Here is a 23,439-nt window from a genome sequence, read left to right as displayed (position 1 = left end):
AATGGCACTCTTTTCCCTCATACATTAACTTTGACCGTGGTTCTGTACTGCTTCTTTCAAATGTGTGTCTTATGTATGGTTAATGTATTCGAATGAGAAATATAGTTATACTGTAAAACTGTCCATATATTGTGTAATAACCTGTACATGGATACATTGGGCATTAATAATATATAATTTCAAACCCTTACATTTTTACATGATCGATGTCAGGCATTCAGAGTTATCCTCTACCCTCTGTTTCAAGTATGCTTTAAAGCAGTATGGATTTATACTCCATAACAATCTAGATGGAGAAATATGCCTACTTTTTATTCATCTTCCCTTGCATTATCTGCTGTTTCCTTGCTTTTGGAAGAAATGCATTTGCTTTTGTACTTTGTCTTTTATCTTCTTTATTCTATGTCATGCAGTGTCCTGAGAGGCATGAAGCGTTTGTTCAACAGGATATTGTAGATATTACGTGTCGGGCATACAGGCAAATACAGTGGATTGAAATAGGGGGGTTTGAGAATTGTCAGTGGACCTAGATGTCAAAATTGGTAGAAATCAAAGAAAGAAACTCTCTTCTCTTGTGTTTGTTTCCTACAGAGGTGAATTTATAAGTGGAAACTTTACAATTTCCATGCAGTTTTTTTTTTTTTTTTGCCATCTATTCCTAGCGGCAACCATAAAATATACTAGATATTCACAGGCAGTCTACCTCAAAAAGGAAAAAGGTGACTGTCATCAAGGTGTCTGATGCCTTGGGGTATGTGTGTGTGTCTTGTCTTTTTAGGATTGAGAATTTTTTTATTATTCCCAACACCTCTCTCTCCTCCACGGAGGATGAACACTTGACACAGCCTGTCTACCCTCAACAACAAGTGTGCCACGCTCCATCCCTCTGTCTGTCCCTCTTTCCATGAACCCCAGTCTCTGGTGGTGAGGCTAACTAGCTGGCCCTATCTTCTGAAGCAGAGTGGAGTGGGAGCCTGGATTAACCCCGGTATCTCTTTCCCCCCCGCCAAGGCCTCGCAGGGTCTCTCGAAATGAAAGCTGCAATTAAGGGGGATTAGTAAATGTAATTATGCTTGATGACTGCTTTGGACACTGTTTGTGTGTGTCAGACAGTGTTGTGTGACTGTGTAGTGTGGTCACATGGGAAGTGCCCTCATGAGAAAATACATTGTAGCTGCCACTGCCGCGGTTAGGCAGTGATCAACATGACACTGTTGTATTGATAGCATATATCATCATGCCAAGCACAATGGCATCATGATACATTCAACTGGAAAACACTTGGTTACCTTGCAGATTGTCATTAAGCTTTAGGCCATGTTATTTGCATGTAGTAACTAATGTCCATAAATTACCCCAACTAACAGAAAAGTGTAATGCAACCCTCCATCACCTTGAAAGCCTTATTTTACTGGAGTAAGGGTTGTCTGAAATTGTATTTTATATAGTGCGATATGTAGGGGATAGAGTGCCATTTCGGATGCAGCCAATGGAAAAGTTTAAAGCAACCCTCACTCCCATCCCCTTGAAATGCTTCTTATTTTAGCCATGACTGCTGTTCATCTGTCATCCGAACCTCTCTCGGCACGAAGAGGTCTCCCAGTGCTGAGCAACACAACAACCCAAATATTGTTTTTGTTTTTACAATCGATAATGTAATAATGGAGCATTTACCTAGTCCCAGACAGTATTATTAAAGTTCTGTTGTCTGGTACCGTTGGAGAAAACCTTCCTCTTGTCTGTGGCACCACAGGGAGAGCACCACATGGAGGGGGAAAACGTCTGCTTCCCAAATGGCACCCTATAACCTACTGCATATAGTGCAGTATTTTTTCCCAGGATCCTACAGTCAAAATAAGTGCACTATGTAGGGAATAGGGTGCCATTTGGGATCAATCCTAGGGCCTTTTCATCTCTATGCAACTTCTCCCGTTTTTTAAAAACAATTGTGATATTATATTAAGAAATGAAAGGGGGCGCTAGATTAGAGTGAAGTGAAGAGAGGATTATGGTGGATGTGTGTATTGAACTCCTGCCACTGGGGGCCATATGTCGTCAGTGGTTAGAAGCACGACTAGACCAGATCCTGGTACTCAATTTATTCAAGTGCTATGTGGGGAAAAATCACTGCTTTTTGTAAACAGTTAATTTCTTACACGTGGAGAGAAGGAGATACTACGCTAAAGCTTGCCGTATTTCATTCTGTGTTGCATCATTCGCCTATAGGGCAAGTGTGTTGAGGGCATTCTACTCTTCATCACACTTTAATTTTTCAAATGGTTTCTTCAAATCAAATTTTGTTGGTCACATGTGTTTAGCAGATGTTATTGCGGGTGTAACGAAATGTGTGTGCTTCTAGTTCCGACAGTGCAGCAATATCTAACACTAAAATCTAACAATTTCAAAACATACCCAATAGACACAAATCTATGTAAAGGATTGGAATGAAGAATAAAAAATATATGTATGAGCAATATTAGAGCGGCATAGACTAAGATGCAGTAGAATAGTATAGAATACAGTATAGACATATGAGATAAGTAATGCAAGATATGTAAACATTATTAAAGTGACACTATTATAGTGGGCAATTATTTCAAGTCTATAAAGGCAGCAGCCTCTCTGTGCTAGTGATGGCTATTTAACAGTCTGATGGCCTTGCGATTGAAGCTGTTTTTCAGTCTCTCGTTCCCAGCTTTGATGCAGCTGTACTGACCAAGCCTTCTGGATGGTAGTGGGGTGAATAGGCAGTGGTTGTTGTCCTTGATTATCTTTTTGGCATTCCTATTACATCGGGTGCTGTAGGTATCCTGGAGGGTAGGTATTTTGCCCCCGTTGATGCATTGTGCAGACCGCCCCACCCTCTGGAGAGCCCTGCGGTTGTGGGCGATGCAGTTGGCGTACCAGGCAGCGATACAGCCCGACAGGATGCTCTTGATTGTGCATCTGTAAAAGTTTTTGGATTTTCGGTGACAAGCCAAATTTCTTCAGCCTGCTGAGGTTGAAGAGGCGCTGTTGTCTGTGTGGGTGGACCATTTCACATCGACGGGACAGCACTGTCTGTGTGGGTGGACCATTTCAGTTTGTCTGTGATGCGTATGCCGAGGAACTTAATTTTACACCTTCACTGCTGTCCCGTCGATGTGGATAGGGGGGGTGCTCCCTCTGCTGTTTCCACGATCATCTCCTTTGTTTTGTTGACGTTAATTGAGAGGTTGTTTTCCTAACACCACACTCCCAGAGCCCTCACCTCCTCCCTGTAGATTGTCTCGTCATTGTTGGTAATCAAGCATACCACTGTTGTGTCGTCTGCAAACTTGATGATTGAGTTGGAGGCGTGCTTGGCCACGCAGTCATAGGTGAACAGGGAGTACAGGAGGGGGCTGAGCACACTCCCTTGTGGGGCACCAGTGTCAAGGATCACCTAACTGGTGTTGTTTCCCACATTCACCACCTGGGGGCGGCCTGCACAGCGCGGGCTTCAGACCCAGGGCCTCAAGCTTAATGATAGCTTGGAGGGTACTGTGGTGTTGAATGCTGAGCTATAGTCAATGAACAGCATTCTTACATATGTGTCCAGATGGGATATGGCCGTGTGCAGTGTGATGGCGATTGCATCGTCTGTGGCTCTATTGGGACGGTAAGCAAACTGAAGTGGGTCTAGGGTGGCAGGTAAGGTGGAGGTGATATGATCCTTGACTAGTCTCTCAAAGCACTACATGATGACAGAAGTGAGTGCAATGGGGCGATAATAATTTAGTTCAGTTACCTTTGCTTTCTTGGGTACAGGAACAATGGTGGCCATCTTGAAATATGTGGGGACAGAAGATTGGTATAGGGATTCATTGAATATGTCCTTAAACACACCAGCCAGCTGGTCTGCACATGCTCTGAGGACGTGGCTAGGGATTCCGTCTGGGCCGGCAGCAGGGGCACTGTGTTATCCTCAAAGTGGGCAAAGAACATGTTCCTTTCCGGAAGCAAGACGTCGGTGTCCACGACGTGGATGGTTTTCCTTTTGTAGTCCGTGATTGTCTGAGCCGTTGAATTGCAACTCCACTTTGTCTCTATACTGACGTTTTGCCTGTTTGATTGCCTTGCGGAGGGAATGACTACTCTGTGTTCTGCCATGTTCCCAGTCACCTTTCCATGGTTAAATGCGGGTACATAGGACATTTTCATGGTTATATACTGTAGCTATGATCTGTAAGTGTATGGTAGGGATTTGACAAATGGAAATCAGTTTTCCATTAAAACGATAAGGATTTCATAAAATTCCATATGAATTCACAATGCAGCTGTGCTGCTGCCGGCAACAGTTTGGGTCTCAGTGCGTCCCTTTCAGATGGTTAAGCATTGCACCTATACTACCATTACTTTACCTCAATTCTACCCCGCAAAGTTTGCATTTCCTTCTGAAAGTATTGCCACACAGGACTTTGCTGCATTCACTTGCCTTTCTCTGCCATTTTTCCAACTCTTAATGACGATGATGTAGTGGTGTAGCGTCTACTCCAAAATAATTGATTCCTTGACTCCTTGCACGTCTACTCCCATTTCTGAGTGTCAAGATTTGATTCAGTATTGTTGGACCGGAGGAGACTGATTAGTTGCCGTACTTTCGAGAACACAAAAACTCAAATTTTTCATAGCGAGCTAGCAAGGGACAGAGCGAGAGAGGAGGGGCACAGCATAGGCAGGTCGGCCACCTGGCAGATAGCCTGAATGGTCCACTAGGATTATCTATCTGCAATGATTGGCTTGCAATGTCTCGCAACTTCAGTAAAGCAGGGGCCATGCCATCATCAATGAATAGGCTAGATTATTGAGATGAGCTAAATTCAACACTTGGCTCACAGATTATTGGCACATGTGCACAGGTTCGCTTCACTCTATCTACAGCGTGGTAGCTAGGGCACCAGAGCTTTGCGCTTCAGAGCTCTTTATTTTTTGTGGAAATTGACCCACTGCCGTTTACTTTCTGTGTATCTGCTTCATATAACCAAGTCTACATTCAAATTACACATTTATTTTTCTAATTAGGCTATAACACAAATATTTTGTGATAACTACACTGATTAAAATGTTTTTTAGTTAGGTATTTTTCTTAACTTGAAGGATCCCAATTTTGTTTGTATATGTTCACAACCCTAGTGTGTGGTACTAACAGCCAATTTCGTGGGTTCATTTTAGAGCTCGACCGATTATGATTTTTCAACGGCGATACCGATTTTTTGGGAGGACCAAAAAAAGCCGATACCGATCAATCGGACGATTTTTATTTATCTATTAATTTGTAATAATGACTATTACAACAATACTGAATGAACACTTATTTGAACTTAATATAATACATCAATAAAAATTCATTTAGCCTCAAATAAATAATGAAACATGTTCAATTTGGTTTAAATAATGCAAAAACAAAGTGTTGGAGAAGAAAGTAAAAGTGCAATATGCGCCATGTAAAAAAGCTAACGTTTAAGTTCCTTGCTCAGAACATGAGAACATATGAAAGTTGGTGGTTCATTTTAACAAGAGTCTTCAATATTCCAAGCTAAGAGGTTTTTAGGTTGTAGTTAATATAGTATTTATAGGACTATTTCTCTCTATACCATTTGTATTTCATTAACCTTTGACTATTGGATGTTCTTATAGGCACTATTGCCAGTGTAACAGTATAGCTTCCGTCCCTCTCCTCGCCTCTACATGGGCGACCAGGAACACGTCGACAACAGCCACCCTCGAGGGCATCGTTACCCATCGCTCCACAAAATCCGCTGCCCTTGCAGAGCAAGGGGAACAACTACTCCAAGTCTCAGAGCGAGTGATGTTTGAAACGCTATTAGCACGCACCCTGCTAACTAGCTAGCCATTTCACATCGGTTACACCAGCCTAATCTCGGGAGTTGATAGGCTTGAAGTCATAAACAACTCAATGCTTGAAGCATTGCGAAGAGCTGCTGGCAAAATGCACGAAAGTGCTGTTTGAATAAATGCTTACGAACCTGCTGCTGCCTACCATCGATCAGTCAGACTGCTCTATCAAATATAAAATCATAGACTTAATTATAACATAATAACACACAGAAATACAAGCCTTTTGTTCATTAATATGGTCAAATCCGGAAACCATCATTTCGAAAACAAAACGTTTATTTCAATGAAATACGGAACCGTTCCGTATTTTATCTAACGGGTGGCATCCCTAAGTCTAAATATTGCTGTTACATTGTACAACCTTCAATGTTATGACATAATTACGTAAAATTCTGGCAAATTGGTTCACGGCGAGCCAGGCGGCCCAAACTGTGTTGCATATACCCTGACTCAGCGTGCAATGAACGCAAGAGAAGTGACACAATTTCACCTGTTTAATATTGCCTGCTAACCTGGATTTCTTTTCGCTAAATATGCAGGTTTAAAAATATATACTTCTGTGTATTGATTTTAAGAAAGGCATTGATGTTTATGGTTAGGTACAGTTGTGCAACGATTGTGCTTTTTTCGCAAATGCGCTTTTGTTAAATCATCGCCCGTTTGGCGAAGTTGGCTGTCTTTGTTAGGAAGAAATAGTCTTCACACAGTTTGCAACGAGCCAGGCGGCCCAAACTGCTGCATATACCCTGACTCTGTTGCAAGAGAAGTGACATAATTTACCTAGTTAACCTCTCTAGGGTACGTGAGACTGTTGCGTCCCACCTCTTCAACAGCCAGTGAAACTGCAGGGCGCCAAATTCAAAACAACAGATATCCCATAATTAAAATTCCTCAAACATACATGTATTTTACACCATTTTAAAGATACACTTGTTGTAAATCCAGCCACAGTGTTCGATTTCAAAAAGGCTTTATTCTGTGCCTATTCACAGAATAACACAGCCATTTTTCCAGCCAAAGTATAGATGTATAGATAAAATGAATCACTTACCTTTGATTATCTTGAGATGACACTCATAGGACTTCATGGTACACAATACATGTATGTTTTGTTCGGTAAAGTTCATATTTATATCCAAACATCTGAGTTTACATTGGCGCGTTATGTTAAGTAGTTCCAAAAAATCTGGTGATTTTGCAGAGAGCCACATCAATTTACAGGAATACTCATTGCTAAACATTGCTAAAAGATACAAGATACTTCTCCTTAATGCAACCGCTGTGTCAGATTTCAAAAAAGCTTTACGGAAAAAGCAAACCATGCAATAATCTGAGTCGGCGCTCAGAGCCCAATCAAGGCACTATATCCGCCATATTATGCAGTCAACAAAAGTCATAAATAGCATTTTTAATCTTCACTTTGCTGATCTTCGTTGGAATGCACTCCCAGGACTCCCACTTCCACAAGAAATGTTTGTTTTGTTCGGTAATGTCCATCATTTATGTTCAAATAGTTACTTTTGTTAGCGCGTTTGGTTAACAAATCCAAAGTCACGAAGCGCGTTCACTAAAAGCAGACGAAATGTCAAAAGGTTCCGTAACAGTCAGTAGAAACATGTCAAACAATATTTTGAATCAATCTTTAGGATGTTTTTAACATAAATCTTCAATAATGTTCCAACCGGAGAATTCCATTGTCTTCAAAAGTGCGATGTAACAGAGCTCCCTCTCATGTGAACGCGCATGGTCAGCTCATGGCAGACCTTACTCATTCCCTTCTCCTTCGGCCCCACTTCACAGTAGAAGCATCAGACAAGGTTCTAAAGACTGTTGACATCTAGTGGAAGCCTTAGCAACATTACCAATATCCCGCTGTATCTTCAATATGAGCGGAGTTGAAAATCGACCAACCTCAGATTTCCCACTTCCTGGTTGGATTTTTTTTCTCAGCTTTTTGCCTGCCATATGAGTTCTGTTATACTCAGACATCATTCAAACAGTTTTAGAAACTTCAGAGTGTTTTCTATCCAAATCTACTAATAATAATATGCATATTCTAGCTTTTATGGCTTTGTAGCAGGCCGTTTACTCTGGGCATGCTTTTCATCCGTACGTGAAAATACTGCACCCTACCCCAAAGAAATTCATGTTAGCAGGCAATATTAACTAAATACGCAGATTTTAAAAATATATACTTGTGTATTGATTTTAAGAAAGGCATTGATGTTTATGGTTAGGTACACGTTGGAGCAACGACAGTCCTTTTTCCGCGAATGCGCACCGCATCGATTATATGCAACGTGTACCTAACCATAAACTGTAAGGTTGCAAGATTGAATCCCCGAGCTGACAAGGTAAAAATCGGTTGTTCTGCCCCTGAACAAGGCAGTTAATCCACTGTTCCTAGGCTGTCATTGAAAATAAGAATGTGTTCTTAACTGACTTGCCTTGTTAAATAAAGGTGTACAAAAAAAAATATATATAAAAAAATACAGATTTCCGAATGTTATGAAAATTAGGGCCGATTTCAAGTTAATCGGCCATTCCGATTAATCGGTCGACCTCTACTTCATTTGACCGCAGGGATCTTCTCATCTAGCTATAAAATAGGTTTTCAAGTTCTCTCCTCTCATCTAAGCTTCTGCTGTCCCCTTCTTGTCCCTGTCTCTTTCTCTCCTCATACAGGGGTAGAGGCGTGCCTGCAGGCAGATAGCTGGATCTCCGAGAGTGACCATGAAGCAGGAGCAGGACCGCAACGCAGCCGCATTAACAGACACAGCCTGGTAGGTAACACACACCCCTGCAAACAAGAAACAAAACAAAATGGAGGCAATGAACCGGCTTTCTCTAAAACTCTGGAGAGTACCAGTTTACAGCAGGAAACAATTGAGTGCATTGATGCATTCAGTGGAGGGGCCTTCTGGCACCCGAATACACAGCCACTAAACTGATAAGAGTTTTGTTTAAAAAAAAAAAAAAGCTACAATGGAGTCTGGCTCTTGGGTTGGAAAGCAACGTCATTACAATGCAATCCCAATGGAATAGAATGCAATGGAATGGAATAGAATGCAATAGAGGAATACAATACAGGAGTACAATGCAATAGGGCTGATCTATGGAATTAATTTGATTAATTCAAATGCATGTTTTTGCGTGATATTCCAGATACCAGAATTGCAGAATAGTTTTTGAGTGTTTATGTCCGCTTGTACTCATGTCTTTTTGGTCTTGTCTCATTTGCTCCTTCTGAGATGCTCCTGTCTCCGCCCTAACAATGGGAGTCGTTGTCCCAAAGGCAGGTAGGCAGGCGACCAGCTAAGGTTCAAAATAAGCTCGTAGAAAGGCATTGGGCTGATTTCGGACAGATTTTGGCGGGAGTAAAACCTCTCGCTTCGCCACTTTCTCCTACACCCCTCCCCCTACCACTCACAACAACAAAGATGAGAGATCCCTTATTCTTCTCTTATAAATGGTTTCAACGGCTATTTGCATTTTGATGTTTGGTCCAACAGAATTGGTCATGTGGACACCGAAACACATGGAGACGTTATTTTACTGTGACACTGAAGTTAACCTTTGAACCATACCCTGTTTATGTTTGATCTTTTTGAGTAGACACTACTAAAACGGATGTACCAATGAACATTCATTCTGGAAAATGTAGGCTCAGTTTTTTTCGTGCACATTACGGTACCATGTATCGCTAGCAGCATTTGTCAAATAAGGATTGTTATACTAGCTGTTTAGTCTCTGTTTTTATAAATGTGCAATAAGCGTAAAACAAATAAGGATTTGACATCTCCTCATTCTGAGAAATAAGGTAGGCCACTTGATTTCAACATCTGGCAAGCATGCTGTTCAAACAGTTGGAGATGGACAGAAAGCTGTGTTCATAACAATTCAACTGTTCTGCCTTGTTAGCTGAATTCAGAGCTTATGAAATTATTAATGCCAAGTTGGCTAAACTTGAAATATAAGTATTAGCTGGCTACTCACTAGCACGTGGGCTTGTGCTTGAGCAATTGTTTGAGACCAGTTTTAATTTTCTATAATGCCTGCTACATTATTAGTGAATGTGCATTAAGAATGGTTCTGGTGATTCAATTTGTAACAATATGACATTTTTATAGACAGACCTGAAATCCAGATCAGTGATTATTGCAAAAAAAAAAAGCAGGTACAACTATTTTGATGAAATGATTAGTGGGTCTTATGGTTGTGGAATGTATGTATTCAGCCTCGGTATCATTACACAAGCTTTGAAATCAATAGATTATTGCTGACTGTTTTTAAAAAATGTGGTGTGTTTGAACTTTTTAATTGTGCAACAAAGCTTATTTAGAGAAAATAAAATAAATTGAGATGTATATCATAAATCGCCCATAAGTTTGAAATAATCAAGGTATGAGTTTTAGTCCATATCACCCAACCCTGGAGTGGAGTATTTGGTATTTTATTAGGAGCGGAGTATTTGGTATTTTATTAGGAGTGGAGTATTTGGTATTTTATTAGGAGTGGAGTAGAGGCTGCGGTTATGTAAGAACTGAAATGTTGTGGCTGTGATGTAGCAGTGATTCAGCAGCATTTCAACTCATTAACTACAGAACAATCTCTGTTGTCTGGACACTTTGTCCAGACACTCGGCTATTCTTAGTGGGACTTGATTTTATCCCGAGGCACTAGAGTGGTTAGCATCGTTTAGGATCAAGGAAGAAGATACATTCTCTGTTCTCTTTTTTTCTCCCTCTGTATGTGCACGGCTTTGATGAATTTGTAAGGGCTTGTCTACCGTAATTTACAAAATTCATGAAACATCCTCACTTTTCCTTGTTAGAGGACAACAAATGATTTGTTTAGTTCTCCTTGCAGTCCACACGTGTTTTTGTCTTAACAAGCCTTATCTCATTTCTGTCCCCTCTTCCTATTTGACTCTACTCTGTTTAACTATACTCTTTTTGACTACTGTATTTGACTTTATTCTTCAATACTCCACTCATCTCTACTCTACCCCAGCTGCCCCCGCTGTTGGACGGTTGTTTCTTCTACCTCATGGGCTCCTTCAGGAAGCCCCCCAGGGACGAGCTCCTCCAGCTGGTGAGAGAGGCAGGGGGCCAGATTCTTACCCGACAGCCCAAACCAGACAGTGATGTGACCCAGACCCTGTCTGCTGCAGCCTACCACGCCTCTCTGGGCTCAGACCAGGCCCTGTGTACCCAGTACATCATCTATGATCCCCAGGGCTCTTACAGGCCACCCAGGGTGAGGTTAGGAAAGGTGTGGTCAGCTCCATCTACATGGGTTGTAAACTGTATATCGGCCTTCCAGCTACTGCCAGTGCCTGAGCTTGAATCACAGACACAGCTGGTGTGTAATCAGTGAGGTGAAACATTCGCAACATTTCCGATAGAAATGTAATAAATAGTGTTGTCATGATTGCCTATTCTACACGACAGACAATCATATCTGTTCTACACTATGTTTCTATGTAAATGTTCCGTAACCTTGCACCCTCTTTAACAGGCCCATGGTCTTTCCGTCTCCCACCTGAATATCAAGGTCTAATCAGAACACAGACAGCTGTGGTTGTAAAACTATAACCTTGACATAATAGAGATTGTACAGCCACAGTCAGTCCCCAATCTCTGATGTCTCTGGATTTGGCCTTAAATATATCCACGCCTTGTACCTGTAGCTCAAAGATAAGCTAGGGAAGTGTTTAATTTTATCCCCGCTCAATGACGATAGAAGATTATAAAAATGTTAGCTTTTCACTATTTTGAATGAAGGAGTGAAAAATCAAACTGTTTTCTCCTACTGAGACTCTTTATAACGTCTGTGCTTTTGAGAATGCCCTTTTCTTTGCAACTGAATTGTGACTGCCTCTTCTCCATTTGTATGACTTAAAAAAGAAAAATTATGAAACACTGCCTTTTATTAATACCAACGTCACCTCCTGCTGCTGCACACAGTTTTCTGTTTGGGCTTTTGAGAACGAATGGTATTCTACAAAATAAACGTTGTTGCAGCAACACAATTACTGACTCATATGCATCTTAATTATATACACTGAGTGTCCAAAACATTAAGAACATCTGCTCTTTCCATGAGACTGACCAGGTGAATCCAGTTGAACGCTATGATCCCTTATTGATGTCACTTGTTAAATCCACTTCAATCAGTGTAGATGAAGGGGAGGAGACAGGCTAAAGTTTTTTTTTTTATGCTTTGAGATGAATGGGCAAGACAAAATATTTGAATGGGGTATGGTAGTAGGTGCCATTCTTGATAAACACGGGAAACTGTTGAATGTGAAACCCAGTAGCGTTGCAGTTCTTGACACACTCCAACCAGTGCGTTTGTGTCAAGAACAGCAACGCTGCTGGGTTTTTCCACATTCAACAGTTTCCCGAGTGGTCCACCACCCAAAGGACATCCAGCCAACTTGACACAACTGTGGAAAGCATTGGAGTCAACATGGGCCAGCATCCCTGTGGAACGCTTTCGACCCAATGTAGTCTATGCCCTGACGAATTGAGGCTGTTCTGAGGGCAAAGGGGGGTGCAACTCAATATTAGGAATTGTATGGCTAGAAGGTGGACATAGTGGCTAATGCATAGGAATGCTAGTCCTGGATGTTGGGTATCGTATTCAACCAATCAGGTTGCAGCAGTCCCTGGCTGAACGTTGGGGTGTAACATCAGAAAGTAGCATTAGCCATAATGGTGGAAAATTGTGTTTCATAAAGTATATATTTATATTCCCATTTTTTTCCCGCCTTCTCTCCATTAAACCGAGTTAAGGAGGAAAGAAACGCCTTTGCAACCTGAATTGAGAATGTTTTTATTTATTTTTGTTGTTTTAATTTATTATTATTTTTATATACGAACCGGTCCACGGGGATACAAGTGTATAGCTGGCTGCATACAATGCCTTTGGACAGTAAGATGAAATGACTCAATATTTCCATCTGCCAGCCTTTGAAGTAGGACACAGCCATTCTCTCTTCCATATCCCAGGATGCCCCTCTCCTTCTCAATAGCATTAGTCAGGGATAGGTCTAATTGCTATTGATTGCAGCGTGCCACATTAAATTACCCCTTCCTGTTCTTGCGGGAGGTGTAGGGGGGCAATTAATGGTGCAGACAAACAGAACCTCAGCTCAGCCTCATAATTAATAGGAATGTGGAATAGAACCAGAGTGTTTAAGCAGATGGTGTGTTTAAGCAGATGCTGCGTATCCCAAATTGCATCCTATTTCCTGCATAGTGCGCTACTGTTGACTAGAGCCATATAGGACCCGGTCAAATGTAGTGCACTATATAGGGAATAGGGTGCCATTTGTGAGAAAGACAGAGGAAAGCCCTGGGTTGCTTCCTCTAGTAGACCTCGGGGATATGATTATTCCTGATCAATCAGGAATTCCCACTTCTTTGACATTTATATCCTCTATCTGTGCATCATTAAAGTTGACCTACCCCTGAAACAAGTATCCTCCCTTTCCTGGTTTTCTATAGTGGTAGGCTATGGCCCAGGCACTATTCCCAAAATAGTTATTTTTCTGATCTCTGCATGGTTTGTTTGACTGGTGTTCTCACTCCCAGCTACACCGGGATGGGAAGAAGCATGATGCTTCAGGTGTAAGTCATATGAAATACTGTCGGTGTCAATGGTGAAGAATTGGAAGTAAAATGTTAACTCACCACCATATTTATCTCATTTCTGGTGCAGTGAATTACTGCCCCTAAGTTTCATGCAGAGGTTATATTGTGAATAAGGAGTGACCTTTCCTACAATAAAGTGGTGAAGAGTTGCACGCATGTAGGATTGTGTTTCTGCCTGGACAATAGAAGTGGAAATGAAATAAATAAATAAATTGACACACACACCCTTGCTGTATAATAACACTTATTTTTCACTCTATTTAACAAAATAGTTTGTCTCCATAAATATGACACATTTTTTTTCTTCAACTCTGATTTTCAGAATACACATACGATTTGAAGGTATTTACAACTTACTATACACCATAATTGGCACCGAGGGTTTTATTTCAATTGGAACAAAAATCGGGAGTGTTTGGTTAGATGTATGTACCCACTATGTGTTATAAGCTATGTATGGTCTCTAGACTCTAGAGGTTAGTGTGTCTTGGTATTTCCAACCAAACCATCTCTTTTGTTTTTATTATGAACATTTCTGGCTCTAATTCAATATAACATTAATTGATAACAGGAGTTAATATTAATAGAATCTTTAGGAGTAACCCCCCTGAGCCTGTATAATAATGCAATTTGATTGTTTAAGTGTTTTTCTCTCAATACTAGATAGTACTCTTGTTTTTTTCAGGCACACTTTATGTAACATATTTTTTTATATATATATAAAAAAAAGAAGTAATAGAACAATCTTTCATAGCTTCCAGCTACAGTAAGTCGGTGCAAAGAGAAATTGTATGGTATACCTTTACAGCAAATGAGCAGTGTCAAGTTGAATGGGTTGGAGAGTGCTTTGTGAGTAGTAGGCTAGACTTTCATGGCCAGACACACAAAAGACCAGACTATTTCATGAGCAGAAAATGAACAGGGATATCGACTGCTCCCTCCGACTATCTTTTGATACATTTTCAAACTCTATTACTCAGTCAATAATTCTTCACTGCAGCTGGGGTCTCACAGTTGGATTCCAAATCTACTGCAAGTTCACTGAACAGTTTCAGTACATTGAAAGGTAGCTGGTGGTGAACACAATTATGACTGCCGCCTTAACCTTTTGTACTTGAATAATTTCCCTCTGTATTATTCAAATAAGACTTTCCGTCCTTTCGTTGTACAACTGTTCATGAAACAAATACCTGGAATATGATTGTCAATAAAGAGATAGGGGTTAGCAATATTAATGGGAGAGGGGTTATTTCAATATTATGCTCCCTACATAGAATTAGGAATTACAATACTAGAATGGAGTAGAAGCTTCTTATTATGGGATAAAGGTCAGCCATTTTGGTCAGGGAGTTGGTCCACCATTGTTTGCCATTGCTGTGATAAGATATTGTGTAAAATAATGAATTTTAATAATTGATCTGCACTGTACGCTTGTTAGCTAGCTGTCCAGACAGTTTTAGAGGAATGATTCCATAAATATTTCTAACTGCCAATAGGCCAACATTCCATTCAAACAATGCAGTCAATACACTGGCTGAAATCAGTTGATGATAGGACTTACACAAGTTGTAAATGCAACAAGTACTGATATTGTCTCATGTAATAGCACTCACAGCTTTCCAAGAAGACAAAAGTGTTGATATTTATGGTCTTTGCATATATTCTAGAGGCTATTTTACAGAAATACGGTATAAAACCTTTTTAAGTTGTGTTGAAAATAATTATATTACCACTTTTTTTTTTATATATCACATCTTACTTTCCCCCCCCTGCATAATTAAATGCCTCTACTGCCATTAATTCCAATTAGACTGGTTTGGGTTTCTCCCTGACCAATATGACTGCTATTTTCACCCTATTCTGGAACATTGAGGGTTTATGACATAGCCCCTCTATTAATTTAATATAATCTCTATGGCTCTCTACTTGTCAGTGTTCTAAATGGGACATTATTTAGCCTTTTTACCTGAACATGCAAACACCACCAGAAAAATTCACAGCAAGCAGTGCACTGGAATGAAATTCAATTCCATGGGATGGGTGGCCAAAAACAACTAACTGAAAGCCACATCCCAACAAAGCCATGAATATGACTGCATTGATGGATATGTCACTGTGCTTCTATGGCTATATGCACCATGCCACTGCCTACATCATTTGTTCGTTCAACAAGCAAGACAGCTCATAATCCAGTGCCTTTATCACAGTCAACACACCTATATTTGAGCTTGAATTACTTTTAAAACAGCAACATTTTCTCTCTGCCCCATGGCAAAACGTGTAGAATTGCAGGAAGTTAGCAATTCCTGAGGGAGAGGTTAACCACCTATCCAGAACAGGTTAGTCTGAGTTCAGCTGTACTGCTACCCACACAATCCCTGGAGGACCCCTTCCCTATCCCCAGCGCTATATACTATATATGCAATGTTATACATTATATATGGCTCTGCCTTATCCCACTGTACACTGAACCCAGCTGGCCACTGGTCACGGAGGAGCTATGCAGGTTCGAGGTGACTCCACTAGCTCTTGGCTATGCTGAATGTATGGGGAGCTACATATCCACTACCTCTTGGCTATGCATGTAGAGTATGTTTAACTAAATTGAGGCAGATAATGGATATACATAGCACTTGAGGAGGTCTCAGCTGGTTGGTTTGCAGCTGCGGACCATGGACGGTTCCTGTAAGGGTTCCAGAGCAACTTCTGTCTTGTTCATCTGGAATACTGTCTTTCTCAATTTTTCTGTCTCCCTCTCTCTCCACCTCTCTTTCTGTCTCTCAATTATTACCATGGTAGCAAGAGATAATCTATATCCAGTACTAAAAATCTATAACACACTAAAGAGAAAATCTCAGATATCAGGACTATGATAGACCTAATTAAAAGAGATGAGTGATAAAGGTGTCATGGAGTCTCATACAATGTATGGACCTGTAGAGTGATGTATATCTTAAGGTGCATGTGCCTTCATGCATCTTAATATGTGTCGTTTTTTAATTCTATGTCTGTCGTTGTTATGTGTCCTTGTGAGTTATTGATGATGTATGCTGTGATAAAACAACTTCCCAAGTTGGGATTAATAAAGCAACACTCTACTCTCTTCTCTAGGTACTGTATGAGTAAGTATTCTGGCTTGACAAATTGCGTCTCTCTTCTCATTACAAAGGACTAATTCATCACGAGACAAGGTAATGATAAAAATGACCTGAGCAACTTTGACCATAATGATGCACCCAGGATTGAAGTCCCCTACCCTCATTTGTTCATCTTCTGAATTCCTGAATCAATAATGATACAACTACAGGCAGCTGAGTATAACAGAATGAGCTAGTCTACAGTACAGTGGCTGCAGACAGACATAGATGGGTTTGGGAGGAGATGCTTATTAGGTCATGTATATTTTTGGGAATGTCCCAAATGGGACCCTGCTCCATATATAGTGCAATACTTTTATCCAGAGCCCTTTGGGCCCTGGTCAAATGTAGTGCACTCACTACATTGTGAATAGGGGTGCCATTTGGGACACAGTCTATGTCATTTTCTATTCTTCCACCTCTTTAGTCAGGGGTCTCACTCCTGTGTTCATTTCCGTCTCATTACCAGACGCTGGAAGCCGTTATTAAGTAGTTAATCTATCACACAGGACGAATAGCTTCTAAAAGGTGAACAGGAATGGATTCTCAGTGGAACACACAAATCTAAAGTATCAGTGATGAATTGCATGGGCTTAGCAGGAAATCTGCCTTTGAATTAATGAATAGTTTTTATCATTTCAAAAAGAAAAGGAGGTTGGGTGGGGTTGGTTGCTTGGAGTGTGACCCTGAAACATATAGGAAGGAATCTATAGGCAAAGCAATGCATTAAATCAAGCTAAGTTATAACCCTGGCCATACTGTGGGGTGCTGTAGCGGAGCTATGCAGATATATGGAGGAGGCTAGAAAACAGAAAATCTATTGTGTAATCTATAGAGGGGAGGGGAGGAGAGAAGCTGTGTATCTCAGTGAGAGCTTTATTGGCTTAAGTGCTTCTTCTTGGGGTGCAGTGGATCAACGTTTTTTAAGCTGAAAATGAATTCATGTGCAAGCTGTAGGTATGGGCCTTAGAGGATGAAAGGGTGTGTGTGCCCGCACATGCTTGTGTGTAGGCACATGCATACGTGTTCACCTGTGCGTTTGTTTGCTTATGCAGATATCCCCTTTGTCTCTCTCTGAGTTCTTGCCGAGTGTACTTGGTGCTTGGCTGATGCTTGCAGACGGCAGCCAGGTGGCGTAGTGTTGAGCGCAGAGAGGCCCGGCCAGATGATTTATCACAGAATACCCTTTGCTTAATGGAAATTAAAGCAGGCCACTGCTTGCCCCGCTAATTTCTTAGATAACAAGTTCAAGCTGTTCACACTGAGGACAATTTTTGTTGGTTTGGGCTATGGGGAAAAACAACAAAGGCAATTAAGCCAAGAGGAATGGCCCCGGTAGTGTATGAATGCTGGAGCATATTCATTTTTTGCCCCCTCTGTTATGGGTTACATGGCTTCTAACTTAAGTAGTTGTTTCAACAACTAAAATAAGTAAAGTTGGTTCCTTTTTCTACTGTTTCCAGTAACTTATCACTTACTAATGTATCGGTTGGCTATACAGTACCAGTCAAAGGTTTTCTACATTGTAGAATAATAGTGAAGACATCCAAACTATGAAATAACACGTGGAATCATGCTGTAACCAAAAAAGTGTTAATCAAAATATATTTTATACTTGAGATTATTCAAAGTAGCCTCCCTTTGCCTCGATGACAACTTTGCACACTCTTGGTATTCTCTCAACCAGCTTCATGAGGTAGTCACCTGGAATGCATTTCAATTAACAGGTGTGCCTTGTTAAAAGTCCATTTGTGGAATTAATTTCCTAGACCAAGTCCTTATTATGGCCAGAATACTCTAGCTCAAATAAGCAAAGAGAAACGACAGTCCGTCATTACTTTAATACATGAAGGCCAGTCAATCTGGAAAATTTCAAGAACTTTAAAAGTTTCTTCAAGTGCCGTCGCAAAAACCATCAAGCGCTATGATGAAACTGCCTGTCATGAGGACTGCGAATGGAAAGTAAGACCCAGTTACCTCTGCAGGCTTTGTAAGGGCTATTTGACCAAGAAGGAGAGTGAGGGAGTGCTGCATCAGATGACCTGGCCTCCACCCAATTGAGATGGTTGGGGATGAGTTGGACTGCAGAGTGAAGGAAAAGCAATAAACAAGTGCTCAGCATATATGGGAACTTCTTCAAGAAAATCATTCCAGGTGAAGCTGGTTGAGAGAATGCCAAAAGTGTGTAAAGATGTCATAAAGGCAAAGGGTGTCTACTTTGAAGAATCTAAAATACATTTAGATTAGTTTAACACTTTTTTAATTACTACATGAGTCCATGTGTTATTTCATAGTTTTGATGTCTTTACTATTATTTTACAATGTAGAAAATAATCAAAATAAAGAAAAACCCTTGAATGAGTAGATGTGTCCAAACTTTTGACAGGTACTGTATATTAGATAAAACTGGCCTCCAATCTCTCCATGCAGAGAAGAGCACCTCGAAGACAGTCTCATCAAGCATATTGTGTGTAGTAAAAACAGTAACTGAGGGGATCTGTTTGTGGCCATGCATCTTTTGTCAACCCAGATTAGTGTAACTAACAGCACATCAGAATGCTGACATTTTATGTCAATAATAAATTTAATTGACCCCAACACCAGAAGTGAACTCTTGCTATTGACTCATAGAAGGATTGTGCATTTAGTGGGAAGCCAACAGCTGTGAGTGATATGTTTTTGTGACCATTGTAATTCCCATAGCGAAGCGGTGTGGTGAAGACATCTCAGAGAGAGAGAGAGCTACAGTAAGCAGATGACAGAACACATCTGACCATGTTTAACAGTGCTAATGATTGGGTGGAAATGACTTCATGAAATATATAAACATTATGTTTATAAGCAGCATAAGCAGTAAGTAGTTATCAGAAAATATAAATAGTCACACAGTCAAAACAGAAGACAAAAAAACAGTCTCAAGAAAAGTTCCTCCTGCTCTCTCCGCTCCTCTGTGGTTAAAGTTGTGGTGTGTAGGTACTGTGTACGAGAGCTTTTAATTTCAGCTTGTTATGCAGTCTCCTAGTCAATGTTGCCAAGGAATTGTGCTCCTCTCCTGTCCATCCTATCAATCATACAAGATGAGCGTTTTGTTTGTTTGTTTGCCTTTGCAGCAGGCAGGACCGCTCCCTGGCTGCACGTCACCGACACCGTCCCCGCCGGGGTTTCTATGACAACGTCTGGCCATTGAGGCACTCCCGGCGCAGGCACTGTGCTGGCTTCCACCAGTCCCCATTGTGACAGCGGCAAATGGTGCAGTCATCCACCTTCACTTCAATACCGGCTGGGATGATCGTCGTTCCGGCAAAGCAATTTGGACCTGCCTCATGGGAGCAGAGGAAGAGAGTGAAGAGAGAAAGACAGAAGGAAGAGAGACAGAGAGGGAAGGAGGGGAGAGAAAAGGAGAAATGAGTGTGGTGGTTGTTTTCTCGGGAGGTTCTGTAAGAAGAGGATGGCAGAGTGATGCCTGCTTGGGGAGTTTTGAAGTCAGGACAGACACACAGATCCTTTCACGGGCATGCACAGATGGGCTTGTTTTTGCAACATTAAAGCGCTTTTCTTAGCCTGGCTCTCCCTCGACATAGAATGCTTTGCATTTCAATGTGCAGCAAGCAGAGAGGAGGAGAGAAGAGGAAGGAGAGGGCTTGACAGCACAGAGAGGGCTGGAATACAAACACACACGCAAATGCACACATGTACACATGTACTCCCGCACACACAAAAACAAATGCACACCAACACACAGAGAGAGAGAAAGTCACTCCTTGATTCCTAGTCTGCATGGAAAGGCCTCCTCAGCCTCTGTAGAAAGTTTATTTGGTCGATCATTGCGCTAGCAGCGCGCAAGATAGTGGGTTTGATTCCCATGACCACCCATATGTGAAATGCACACAGGACAGTAAGTCGCTTTGAAAAATGTATTACATTATCTTCCTACAAGACTTAACAATGAATGTTTCCCAGCATGCATGTGAGATTTGGTTCTGGGTGCTGAGATTAGGAAAGCCTAGTAGCCTATTTAATTTCTTTGGAAAAGATAATCATGTCCAGATTGTGTCCCTGCTCCCTGGCTGCATATGATCTTGATTCAAAAGTAATGTAAAGTAAGTAGCTAGCCTTGTCTGAACTGGAATGGCCCATAGGGCAGGAGCCTATCTCCTGTTTCTGAAGCGCGAGGTAGCTTGCTGTACAAGTACACGTCCTGGACAGGACACAAGTCTATTGCATGGCCTAAATTATACTTCAGTAAAAAGTCAAAGTAAATGCCCTACATCAAACAGGCAAAGCATCAATATAGGATCAATATTGAATCCTACTACACCGGCTCTGACGCTTAGGATGTGGCAGGGTTTGCAAACTATCACAAATTACAAAAGGAAAACCAGCCACGAGCTTTCCAGTGATGTAAGCCTACCAAACAAGATAAATACCTTCTATGCGCCCTTCGAGTCTAGCAACATTGAACTATGCATGAGAGCATCAGCTGTTCTGGGCGACTGTGTGATCACGCTCTCCATAGCCGATGTGAGTAAGACCTTTTAAATAGGTTAACATTCACAAGGCGGATTACCATAAAGCGTACTGAGAGCATACTGTTGACCAGCTGGTAAGTGTCTTCACTGACATTTTCAACCTCTCCCTGACCCAGTCTGTAATACCTAAATGTTTCAAGCAGACCACCATAGTCCCTGTGCCTACAAATGCCAAGGTAACCTGTCTAACTGACTACCGCCTCGTAGCACTAATATCTGTAGCCATGAAATGCTTTGAAAGGTTGATCATGGCTCACGTCAACACCATCATCAGACACCCTGGACCCACTCCAATTTGCATACCGCCCCAAAATATTCACAGATGACGCAATCTATATTGCAATCTACTCTGCCCTTTCCCACCTGGGCAAAAGGAACACCTATGTGAGAATGCTGTTCATTGACTACAGCTCAGCGTTCAACACCATTGTGCACTCCAAGTTCATCACTAAGGACCCTGGGATTAAACACCTCCTTCTCACTGGATCCTGGACTTGGTGACGGTCCGTCCCCAGGTGATGAGAGTAGGCAACAACACATCTTCCATGCTGACCCTCAACATACAGTAGGGGCCCCTTAGTGGTGCGTGCTTAGTCCCCTCCTGTACTCCCTGTTCACCCACGACTGTGCGGCCATGCACAACTCCAACAAGATAATTAAGTTTGCTAATGACACAACGGTGGTAGGACTGATCACCGACGATGATTAGACAGCCTACAGCAGGGGTGTCAAACTCATTCCACGGAGGGTCTAGTGTCTGCATGTTTTTGCTTTTCTCTTTCAATTAAGCCCTCGACAACCAGCTGAGGGGAATTCCTTACTAATTAGTGACCTTAATTAATCAATTATGTACAAAAACCCGCAGACACTTGGCACTCCGTGGAACGAGTTTGACACCTGTAGCCCTCCGTGGAATGAGTTTGACACCTGCCAGGATAGAGACCAGTGTGGTACCAAGAACACAACCCCTCCCTCAATGTCAGCAAGACAAAGGAGCTGATTGTGGATTACAGGAAACGCGGGCCGAGCACGCCCCAATCCACATCGACAGGGAACAGGTGGAGAGCTTGTCCACATCACTAAGGGACTATCATGGTTCACACACATCAGCACGTCGGGAAAAGGGCATGACAATGCCTCTTCCACCTCAGGAGGCTGAAAAGATTTGGCATGGGCCCTCAGATCCTCAAAAGGTTCTTCAGCTGCACCATTGAGAGCATCTTGACTGACTGCATCACTGCTTGGTTATTTTTACACTTTCTAAAAATGTTCCTCTCTGGATTGTTGGGAAGGGCCCGTAAGTAAGCTTTTCACTGTTAGTCTACACCTGTTGTTTATGAAGCATGTGACAAATAACATTTGATTAATATTAAGAAAACCAGACGGCATGATTTTCTTGTTTATTTTATTTACTGACTGATAGGGTCCGACTCCAACACTCAGACATAATTTACAAACACAGCACTTGCGTTTAGTAAGTGCTTCAGATCAGAGGCATTAGGGATGACAACATGGTTGTAAGGTTCTGTATTTATTTTCTTAGTCAACCTTGTGTTCTGTTTCGTTGTGTTCTTGTACGTAGCCCTGTTTCTCTGTGTTCTTGAACGTAGCCCTGTCTTTCATTTATGTTAATTGATTTCTCCTGTGTTAGTTACTCACCTGGTCTCATCTGCTCCTTATTTAGTTCAGTTTTAGGTATTGTTCGTTTTGACTCTACTAAGCCTTTTCCTAGCTCATTTGTGAGAACCAGTTACAGCCTTCAGTCCTAGTTTTGATTCACCTGCCTGTTTGCCTACCTGTGTATGACCACTGCCTGCCTGTGACCACGATTCCTGCCTTCTAAGAAGGTGAAATTAACACCTGCCGCGCTCTGCGCATGAATCTACACCTTTTTCTCCCTGAGTATTCATTACAGCGGTATATTAATAGATGCTTGAATTGGACCATAATTATGTCCTGCCTGAGCATTCGAAGTGTAACTTTTTGGTGTCAGGGAAAATGTATGGGAGTAAAAGTACATATTTTCTTTAGGATTGTAGTCAGAATTATATAGGGAATAGGGTGCCATTTCAGACACATATTTAACTCACCCTTGTCTGTTTAACCCACATAGGGGAATATCATGTCAGGAATAATCATATGTAAAAACATCTCTAACTATAGTAATAATAGACCACTAGCTACACCTCATAATAATAAGACACTGCCCACATCCCCACAGCAGAATCTAAA

General features: G+C 41.4%; 2 protein-coding genes across 9 annotated transcripts in view; one reads left to right on the top strand and one right to left on the bottom strand.

The window, feature by feature from the left end:
* Positions 1 to 23,439, top strand: part of bard1 (BRCA1 associated RING domain 1) — a 68,265-nt gene that overhangs the window by 23,453 nt on the left and 21,373 nt on the right. For 4 of the 5 annotated variants that reach the window (XM_021579616.3, XM_036959167.2, XM_090216043.1 and 1 more), the window contains 2 exons: positions 8,566 to 8,663; positions 10,894 to 11,914. In XM_021579616.3, coding sequence (XP_021435291.3) covers positions 8,566 to 8,663; positions 10,894 to 11,259 — 464 coding nt within the window. In that variant the 3' untranslated portion in view covers positions 11,260 to 11,914. Of the gene's footprint in view, positions 1 to 8,565; positions 8,664 to 10,893; positions 11,915 to 23,439 lie in introns of those variants that run through there. The other variant, XM_036959169.2, reaches the window with a different exon arrangement.
* Positions 19,496 to 23,439, bottom strand: part of LOC110501788 (von Willebrand factor C domain-containing protein 2-like) — a 35,599-nt gene continuing 31,655 nt past the window's right edge. For all 4 annotated transcript variants that reach the window (XM_021579615.3, XM_021579614.3, XM_036959171.2 and 1 more), the window contains one exon: positions 19,496 to 19,994. In XM_021579615.3, the coding sequence (XP_021435290.1) occupies positions 19,843 to 19,994 (152 nt within the window). In that variant the 3' untranslated portion in view covers positions 19,496 to 19,842. The remainder of the gene's footprint in view (positions 19,995 to 23,439) is intronic.

The sequence above is a fragment of the Oncorhynchus mykiss genome, chromosome 22 (assembly GCF_057628025.1).
Source record: "Oncorhynchus mykiss isolate SJ-2025 chromosome 22, ASM5762802v1, whole genome shotgun sequence".
NCBI lineage: Eukaryota > Metazoa > Chordata > Actinopteri > Salmoniformes > Salmonidae > Oncorhynchus > Oncorhynchus mykiss.
Note: the sequence above shows the minus strand (reverse complement) of the source record. Positions and strands in the feature narration are given on the sequence as shown.